A 10,527-nucleotide genomic window follows, 5' to 3' on the forward strand; every position below is an offset into this window, starting at 1 on the left:
AATGTTCAGAGTTGAATTGAGTCCTATGTGAGAAGAGACTAACGTAGTCCAGCCTCCTGTGATGACACAGGCAGGGCTGCTTGGTCTAAAACTTCTTTTATCAAGGCTGCAGGAAAATGCTGGTCCCCATTTCCATCTGATGCTCTGTTGGACGTGTCTTACTGCCAAAGTCTTGAGTATCATTAAAGAGCACTGAAGTGAGTCAACCTTACTGTGGGCTTGTCTTGAAGCACCTGGACTGGGTTCTGAAACTGATCACGAAGGTTGTTGCCCATCTTTCATTTCTTCTCCGTGCTTTTGGGAGGCGTGATTATTCCTGCTGTTGATACAGGTGATAACTGGCCTGGGGCAGCAGACACTACTCCACTATTAACTTCTTCCTGTGGAGGGGGGACAGACAACAGTTAATACCAGGGCAAATTCTACTTTTTAATCTTATTAGTTGGCAGCAGCTTTTCCTCATAGTGCGGGTACAATTTTAACAATACAGTTAGGTCACAGAATACAGAATGAAAGAGATACTAAACAACACAGTAAAGATTACTGTGTTAAACATTTTCATAAGTAATTCTCAGGTATTTAAGTCTTTGCTTATGGCTCGTGCATGTTATGCTAAAGGATGTGCATTAATTTATTTCTGTAACCACGTTGGTTCAGGCAAGGCAGCCCAGGTGCTAGCAGGTGGCTGTCTGGACAGTCTTAAATGCCTCAGGACAAGGGGTGTGCAATGCACACTGTAAACAGCCAAGCCACCCACCAGCATGTCCAAGTAGTTTGTGTGCGTCTGGATGTTATGCCTGTCTTCTGCTGCAACCTTCTTAAAATTCTTCAGCTTCACAGGGACTTTTCTGGCCACGTTGACAAAAGGAACCATCCACTCCACGCATTCTGAAATGCTGTCCCAGTCTAAGCCTGTAGGATAAAGCACAGTAATAACATTTAAAAAACATGGAGTTGCAGAGTCTTCCCTGGCTAAAAATCCTATAGTATTATAAGTTTAAAAAATACTGCACATAAAGAAAATCAGGAACATCTCCTAACGTGGCCATTAGGGTTTCTGTGATCAGGAACAATTTAAGTTACAGCTTACCCTACTGGGACTTTTTCACTTGAGTGAGATTTTTGGTTCACCCTACAAGAAAGCCTGCATCATAGCATTGTCCTTTATGCAATGCACAAGTGCTGAACTTAAGCAGGTTTTTTTGGGACTTCGTAAAGGACACACTTGTGGGAACTAGCCACAAAGGTTCCATGCCATTGGCAGCCAGGAAGGACTGTCTAAAACTACATCTAAGGAGACAAAGTCACCATGTACGGTTAATGACTCCCAAAACAGTTAATTCATAGAGGAGCAGTATCAACCCAGAAGCAAGAATCTCCTTAGTTTCTCCTTAGTTTCCTTAGATACGGCTGTGCTTTCTGAAAGTGCTTCTTTCTCTCTCAAGTCTTGGTAACATCTGAAACAGGAGGAAGCAGAATTTGGGGAGATGGGAGAGAGGGACCCACAGGACAGAGGAATGAACCATTATTAGTGCCTGTGTGGCTTTTGCTCTTTTGCAGCCAGATTGTCCAGCACCCTCTCAGCAGCATCAGGTGTGTACCAGCCTTCAGAAGCCACAGCCTAACGAGATAAAAACTTGCAGCAGCTTCTTACCTGAAGCTTTCTTAACGACGTCAATTGAGGTATAGTGGCAGAGTGCAGCAGCAGCTAGTGTTCTGTACTGGAAGTCCAAGGAGTTCACATCCAGAATACACAGGTCCAAGAGCTGAGGAAACAGAGTTGAGGATTTAAGAGTTACGCCTTTCAACAAGAGGATAACTTCACTATAATTGTGCCCCAGAAATTGCTCTGCATATACTAGCCCTGATGGAGTCCTCCTGGTCTGTAGTCCTGCTCTTTTCGGTATCAATTGTGTGCATCTGGTTTATCTGCAGCACCAATTTCAGCTGAAGGAGGTCTGAGAGTGGTGCAGTGCAACCCAAGTTGCACTTCTACCACTAACACGCAAGGCAATTTGCTTGCACAGATTGAAGCACAGCTTTAAACTCAGCAGAGCTCCGGGAAGGTATTTGCTTAAGCTGAAAGGTTACAGAGTAGCTCAGGGAATTAGATCTACTCTGTAGTAAGCCCCTGAGCCTGCACATGTATCCATAAATGTTGAACCAGGGTAGTTTCAGGATAGAACACAAACCCTCCTCATGCTACCTTCTAGCCCAAGCACACAGAAACACTGTTACAAGGGACACAGGGAAAACAGTTAACTGGCCACAGAGGCTCCTGCTGTGCACCCTCCAGAGCTGCTTCCACTGCCTGCTGTCCCCAGAGCACTGCATTTTGCAGTAATATTTCTAGTGGACAGAAAAGTCTTAGTTTGATGAGAAGCATCCATGTGTCTCTGGTCTCCCTGCTCTCAGATATCTACTACTAACTAACTACTCACCTGTGCTATCTGAATGAATTTTTCCTGAGAATACTGAGGTAGCAACACTTTCGGAACGTCCTTCAGAGCATCCACCTGAAGGTAGAGGTTCAGCCAGGAGACGATTGTCACAGGACAGAGTTCCCATTTTAAAGCCTGCAAAAGATTAAACAAACATTTAAGCTCCTAAAAGCACGCAAGAATTGCTTTGTGCTCTGATCTTCTTCCCCACACCACCCCCTTCTGAATTAGCTCCATTTATTGCACAGATCCTAAAAATTTCAAGCCCAAGTACTCATTTTAGATTGTCTGCCTACCACTTTTTGAAGAAAGTGACATAAAAATACAAGTTTCAGCTGAAGTGAGATTTCACAAACACAAAGCTATTATTACCTTTAACATAATAAGTTCCATTCTTACAATGTCGTCTTCACTGCAAGCACCATCAGTGACATAAGCAAATTCCTGTATTTTAGGAGCGTAGATTTCCTTTGAAAGGAAGAAGAAAGAAAAAGTCAGGATTAGAGAGCCTTATGAGTCTAGGAAAGCTTGAGAAAATTCTGGCACATGCTTCTTACACCATATTGAATATTAACATTAACTAGCGAAGCGTTATATGAAGTGACTTGAAACTTGCGTGATAGGAGATATCAAACAAGTAGGTTGTATGTTATCTGTTGCTTAACATGGCAAACTTAGTGGAACCTTTTTAGCTTCTGGGGAAATAAATGCTGAGCAATTGAAACCACCTTTCATTAAAACTGCTTTCTTCTCAGCCCTACCATTTGATATAAAAAAGTAAATACCACCCTGTTCTCAGAGCACACTGACACAGCTTAGGCATAACATCAGCTAGTGCTGATGTAATCACACAGATTTAAAAAAGAAAGCTAGAAAATGACAACAGAAAATCCCACAGCCACCACAGCTGGCAAAATGGTGCAGAGACACTTAACAAATAATTTCACCAACCTAACCTAATCAGGCTGGTCTGGGCCACGTGTAGTTTTAGTAAACAAGAACCTGCCAACAGACCTGCTTGCAGTGCACCACCTTGCTTTAGGAGCAACAGCTAGGTTGGGGGGTTTCCAAGTATAAAAATATCCCAAATTTGCCTCTCTGTGTAAGCCTACCATGTGCTGTAGCCTATTTAGGAGACAGACAAAAACATGGTCTTGGCTCAGAGCTGTAGCGTGCAATGCAAGGCATCGCCATTGTTGCGCTGATTACATTACCCTCGAAATAAAAAACCCCACTAAATGGGTTTAAAGGGATATCAACCTGCTGTATGGGCTCGAGACACAGCCTTGGTTTTGTTCAAGTCCCACACCCATTCCTGAGATTGTTTGCCAACTGCTCTGTATTTTGCGAAAGACAAAACAAAGCAGAACTGCTCCGAGCACGTTTGCATACCTTTTAACTTTATGTGGTCTCCCTCCCTGCTGCAGAGGAAAGGGAGGACAAAGACTGAGCTCTAAGAGATTGATACGCGCACAGCTGAAGGAAAAGAAAAAGAATTTCCCCTTCTGACCTGCAGTGCTGTGTGTGTGCCACCAAGTTCAAAAGATTCAGGCAGAAGAAATAAATATGTTACCACCGCCTTCAATTATTTCAAATGTAATATCCCCCTCCTTATGTCTTACCTCGAGCTTGGAGGCGATGAATAATGAGGTAATTCCTATGAGCTGGAGCATGCTCTTGTTAATGTTCTTCTGTGTCAACATGAACCTGTCAAAGAAGTCTTGAGCTAGGTAGAAGGTTTCCCTGTGGAGCGCATACACCTCACAGACCTGCAACAAAGAAAAAAATAAATTTTCTGTTATAAAACCCAATGTATGCATGCTAAAGCGTTCCAGATTTGGCAATAAAATACAGTATACATGATTTTATCTTTTGCACACACAAATTATCACACAGCCAGGTGTTCTAGGTGGCAGTGGTTAGTATGGGGCTTGGTATCTTCCCCACTCTCATTAACTCTCATGGATTATCTACGATGCACTTCCAAAGTATACTTTTTCCAACATAAATAGCATCCAGCACCCTTAAAACTAAGGGACAATCAGCCAGAAGTTTTCCACTGAAAGAAAAGAGACTTGCTTGGGGCTGAGGGGGAAGGGAAAAATAAAAATCACACACTAACTCACTCAATGAAGGATACTCTGGGTTCACACCTCGTTGCTGGCCTCCTCTTTTCTCTTATCTCTAACTGAATTTTGATGGGTTTACCCTAACTCCATCTGATCTGCAACTGTATCCTTTCTACAACTATAAGTAATTTATAGATATCTAACTAGTTTCTAATCTACTTACAGAAAACAGGGAAAAACATCCAGGCAGTGCATCCCAAGTAGCTATGACTTTCCCACCTCACTCAATTATTCTGCTTGGACACAAAGTCCAGGAATAAAAATCTCACTATTTCTAGTTATTTCCCAAGAAAAGGTTGAAAGCCTGTTTGTGGTTTTACATCCCTTCCTGACCTTTGAAAATGCAACTAGTTGGCAGTAATACCACAGCTTTTTTTTTTAAGGGCTGATGTAATTTTCACAACCTGATGAGCTACTATGAAATGATTAACTACTGCTCCAAGCAAGAGTCACAACTAAAAAGGTCCATACCAGGCTCTTCCATGAATAAATGGTATAAGTTCTATAAAAGTGTACTTTTGTATTTATGCCAAGCATAAATTAACATTACTTGGTCGTGTTAAGTATTATCTCTAACATGAAGTCACAGAAGACAAGGTAAGGAGCTACTGGAGAACTGGAAGCTGCTGGGATTTTACTCTGCTGAGGCGTACAGAACCACTGAGCTGGACAACAGTAATTAGATCAATGTGACCAGTTTCTAAACCAAAATGTTTATTTCCTAGCAGCTCAAGATTTTAAGATAATTTAAAAGTTACGTATCACCTTTGAATTGGATGTAAATTGCACATTAAAGGAAGCAGTGAAGCACAGAAGTGCAACCATCTTTGTGTTCACACCATATTTAAAAGACACACACCTCTTTCCCCCCAAACTCCCTGCTATCAGCACCGTTCAATCAAGACAGCAAGCGTGCCACCCCAACATCTGCTTCCCCGGCAGCCCTTGGTGTCACAGAACCGATAAACCTGCACCGATCCCTTCTGCTGGAGAGCGAGAGCTACGTGAGGCAAAGGTTGCTCTTGGCAGCAGCCATCGAATATTCTGTAAGACAGAGTGTTCCTGGAATCGGTTCCAGAACACAGCTCTCTGCAGCACTCACACCACTTCGCATGGGGTCGGCTGCCAAGAGTGAGAACCTCCACTTTGACAGCTGGGACGGGCTGAAGCACAGCAACCAGCCTGGGACAGGGATGATCTATCTGCAATCCTTTTCAAAGAATCTGTCTGCAGCAAGGGCCTTCAGGTGGCAGTCACTAACATACTTTCTCCTGCTCCCTCTGAAGGACATAATTAAACATTTACTATTAAATCAGAAAAGAATAGTGTCAGGGCAGACATCTAAAGGCTCTTGATGTACACAGGGCCAGGGCAATAACCCCAGTCCTCACTGCAGATGCAGCTGTCTCAGAGCTCAGGTACACCTGAAGATGTAAAACTGAAGCTCCACAAATAACCTGATTACAGCTACTGCAATAGAAGCATCCCAAACCCAGATTTCCCCTGTTCCCAGGCAGTTATGCAGGATGGTGAGAATAAACATTTCCAGCTGTTGCTTGCTGCCCTGTTGGGGACGTTGGGTGCCTCCAACCAGGAGATACCAAACTTAGCTCATCAAGAGGATCAGAAGTAGTAATTGTAACCTCTTTGTTGCAAGCTGGTTTGGACATTTCCAGTACATTTTGTTCTTGAATCTTTTACACAGAAGCTCTGCTTACATCTGCCTGCTTCACAGGCATACCACAGCACCAGGTAAGAAAAGGAACACACCTCTAGGAGCCAGTCTAGCAGTATCGATCGCATGTGCGGTTGCAAACTGGAGTGGAGTGAGGTGAAGTGTTTGCAGTGAGCATATCTGTTCTCCTTCTTCAGGATGTTGAGCCAGACATCTTTGGAATTTCCCCAGCTACGGAGTAAAGTTACAGAACACTGTAAGTATACACGCACCTTCACAAAAAGAGTGTTAAAAACACGATTTACAGATATTCATGAACAGAAAGAAAAATTCTGCAGCCTAAAAGATCCTTACAGGAATTAGCAAACTGCAGGCACGCACTGAACACTTACCACCACCACAGCAGCTTGCCAAGATCATCAGCAAGCCCAGTTTTACAGAGCAGCCAATAAAACCGAACACGTGCATCCCAAAAGTTGCACATACAACCACGCGGAGTTCCTTGCTCTGCTTAGTGAGGTGGCCATTAACACACACAGCTCAGCCATTTTAAAGCCTGGCTTTCCAGAGAGCAAGGCAGAAAACTAAACCAAACAAACAACCACCCTACCACCTAAGAAACAGGAGGCACAAAGTTGTCCACCTCAGTTTTGGAAAGATATGAGAGCTGGTGTTTAGAAAAAGGAAGGGACAGATGAGGCTTAGAAACAGGCCACTGAAATAAAAATTAAGTTTTCGTTTATTGCTAACATAATTTACCAGTAGCCAAGCTTACCTGGGAAGGAGAAAGATGCCTATATAATAAATACAATTTGGTTTTAATTTGGAATTGTTATAATGAATCAATGTGGTTTTTTCCCTTCAGTATTCCTCACCCTTCAGCCACTCAGGTGGACAGGTTGCAATTAACATAGTGTCAATCTCCTGGTGAAGTTCTTGGAGTTCCATAGTTACCTTTCCCCAAGCAAGAGCATAGAGAAATTGAACAGACCTCATCACTGGCACTGCCTACAAACTTTAACTCAGATCAGTTTCACTCTGTTGCCACCATAAATAAAAAAAATAAATGAGAGAGATACTTGCTTAATGCACAGCTCTCTCTTAGTGGCCAGGCATCAAGAAATCTCCTATTACAATCTTCCTGCTGCAATTAGGAAAGTATGAATAAGACAGCAGGGAGTAAACAACCTTCTCCTTTGGGTAATCGGAAAGGCTGGATCACAGCTTTACCAGGTGCCTACTGACAGGAGGGGAACATCAAGGATGAAACTCCTTGTGTGGAATTCTGTGCCTGAACACGTCTTCAGGATCCAGCAACTTTCTGAAGGCATACATGAGATTCCTCCCTTCACTTTTTTTTTTTTTTTTTAAATAAAGAAGTGCTCTGCATTAAGCTCTCCAACATTTACAGAAATGTTATTTGCCAGATATAGGGAAGAGCATATTGCTCTTTAAAACATCGTTCAGCAACGTACAGCAGGCTTGGGAGTCATACTGAGAAGAGCAGTCAAGTTCAAAGCTTGGTGAAAAAGGCCACTGATAGACCTACTGAAATCGTCTCTAGTCAGCTAGTCTGTCCTCTGCAGAAGGCAAACTGTTCCTGTCAGTATACTTGAATACTAACATAAAAGTTTTGCAAGAAATATTCTACTCTGAGTGATTATCCTTTCCCCTTCAGCAACACCTTCACTTAAACGTTTTAAGTTCTTACAGAAAATTTTGCTTAGTATTTTGGTCACTTTTTGGTCACTCAGTTTCAACAACACAAAGAAGGTCAGTTTTAACCACTGTGCGCCTCTTAAGAGCTTATAAGTTATAAAAGGATAAATCCAAAAGGCAAAAGTGATCTGTGCAGTGCATTTATAATATAAGCAATAGGACAGATCCTGTCTTTTTCTGGACATTGAATTGTTTGTGGGATGAGGAGATAAGTAGAAGAATGGGCTGTGTACTGTCCACTGTTATACAAACACAACACAACATCAGATGCTACGACAGTAGTTCAGCACGTGTGATGAGACATCAGCATCCACTGTATCTGGTCAACTTACTTGAGTTCTGGCAGAGGCGATGGATTTATGAAGAGGTTTCTGAACCTGTATTTTTTGAATCTTGAGAAGTCAGTGGTTACCGGTTCTTTGTGAGGCGTTTCGATAATTATGCACGGTGAGATGCCTCCTGTTATCGTGGGCGGCCAACAGCTCTGCAACATAAACAAGGTGTGTTTTAAACATCAGTTTTACTAGGATAGAAAGAGAGGTAGATTATAGTAACAATGTTTGTAACATGCATTAGTTTTTTTGGGCCTCAGAATCAATTTGAAAGAGAGACAGACTAAATGCCAAAGTCTTTTGCAGCCGAGAGACAGAAAACGTGAACAAATTTGACAGATCTGAGGAACTCAGCTTGAGGAGATCTGTCACTGGTTCATGAACCCACATGCAATATATCTATTGCTTGAGCTCTACAGCTACAACACCTAACAAAAAGGTACTTACTGCTACTAGAAAACAAGACAGTCGACTGCTGGTCCTATCTACTTATCTATTCAGAGGGGGGAAAAAAAAAAAAAAAAAAAAGGAGAGGGTGGAGGTTCTACTGTTTCTCAGTGGAAATTCAGCAACTGGTTATCTTCCAATTTAGTACTCCAGGGAGGAGCCACCCATCTCAGCTCCAGAGCTAGATACCCACCGAGCAAGCAGCAGCTGTGAACTATCTCTCAGCTTGCCAATGCCAAACATGCAATGACTCCAAAGGAGAGCAACCCGAAGTTATTTCATGCAGGAAGCCTCAGAGAAAGAACTCTAGATTGCTTTAGCTAAGCGTGTAACTTGTTTCACTGTTATTTGGTTGTACGTAACCAATACAAGTAGGGAGGCATCAGGTGCGTGAGGCATATGTAGTGCTGTAATGGCTGACAGCCTTCAAAATGGTGACAAGTGAGCTTTAATTGTGTTCTGTGCATTTAGGGGGATCCCATGCACAAAGAATGGCAACACCTGTCCCTGAACACAGGAGCATTTCCTACACAGCCACCTTGCTACGTAAGATACGTATCATTTCTTTACTGTATCTAAAGCTATGTAGCCAGACTCAAGTAAGTTTCCTAGGAGTTAACTTAGTTCACAAACTCTCTGTAAAAAGTGAAAAATGCATAAAGAGATGCTAAGTTGCAGAGCTGACGTACTTTCTACACCTGAAGGTATGAACTTGCCTTGTTCAATACCTCCTAGCATGGAATGCATGACTTCACACCCACCAATATTAACCAGACTCCCTCACCTAGTTTGACCTAGCATTCAGGACTGAGTTACCTTAATTTCATATTGATGTTTTTTAGCAATTTTCCCATCTTCTTTCTTCTTAACCTCCTGCTGAAAAGAGAGGAATACATCAGTCGATTGACCATGATGACCAGCACACCCACCTCTACAGCTAAAGAAATCGTTGCTGCTCCTGCCCCATTTTCTAATTTTACAGAGAATTAATTCTCATTTTCCCCATCCAAGTGACTGGGGAAACCTGCAATATTATTAATATTATTATTATTATTTTTTTTTTTTTTTTAAGTCATCCAGGCTGGTCACCTCTGCTGTTCTCCTTTTTCTGGTCTGGAGGTGTTCTGGTGCCTGCAGCTCCTGCGGAGGCTCCTCCTGGCACGACAGGGGCTGCTGCTGCTTGGCTTGCAGTCGGCTGCTGCAAAGAGACGGGCGCTGTTAGGAGAGGGGCGGCGAGGTGGGCGAGGACCAGCCGGGTGCACGGCCAGGCAGGGAGCTTACCTGCGCCTTGACATCTTCCTCGGGTGCTGGGATCTCTACCTGGACCGGAGGAAGCACAGAAGGTGAGTGATGTGTTCTCAAAGGGAGCCTCACAGTGTCACCCATTGAACCGTGTCCCCAAGCACCACGTCCAACCTCTCCTCGAGCACCCCCAGGGACGGGGACTCCACCACCTCCCTGGGCACCCCGTCCCAGTGCCTGGCTGCTGTTTCTGAGCAGAAATCTCTCCTCACTTCCACCCTGAGCCCCCCAGGGCTGTGAATGGTGCAGAGGGGCAGTGGGGGGCACACCGAGGGGCTCCCCCCCCCCCCCCCGGGGCCGCCCGCGCTGCGCCGCGCCGGTTCCGCGCCAATTTGCAGCGAGCGGGGAGGCAGAGCCGGGCCTGCGCCGTGCCGAGCCGGGCTGTGCCGGGCCAAACTGGGCTGAACAGGGCTGGGGGGGGGCCCGCTTGGTCCCGTGGGCCGAGCTGGTCCCGGTCCCGGCTGGTCCCGGGGTGGAGAAAG

At 44.1% G+C, this 10,527-nt stretch overlaps 1 protein-coding gene across 1 annotated transcript; it reads right to left on the bottom strand.

The window, feature by feature from the left end:
* Positions 1–248: 248 nt before the first annotated feature.
* On the bottom strand, positions 249–10,038 carry CCNE2 (cyclin E2; the record flags this gene model as incomplete). The annotated part of the gene is made up of 11 exons (XM_084306622.1): positions 249–380; positions 758–912; positions 1,655–1,766; positions 2,442–2,576; positions 2,814–2,909; positions 4,064–4,210; positions 6,341–6,476; positions 8,297–8,448; positions 9,560–9,616; positions 9,833–9,941; positions 10,025–10,038. The coding sequence occupies 11 exons, from the start codon at positions 10,036–10,038 to the stop codon at positions 279–281; spliced, it is 1,215 nt and encodes a 404-aa protein (XP_084162748.1). The 3' UTR covers positions 249–278.
* Positions 10,039–10,527: the final 489 nt, after the last annotated feature.

The sequence above is a fragment of the Netta rufina genome (assembly GCF_964035555.1).
Source record: "Netta rufina genome assembly, chromosome: 2".
Lineage (NCBI taxonomy): Eukaryota > Metazoa > Chordata > Aves > Anseriformes > Anatidae > Netta > Netta rufina.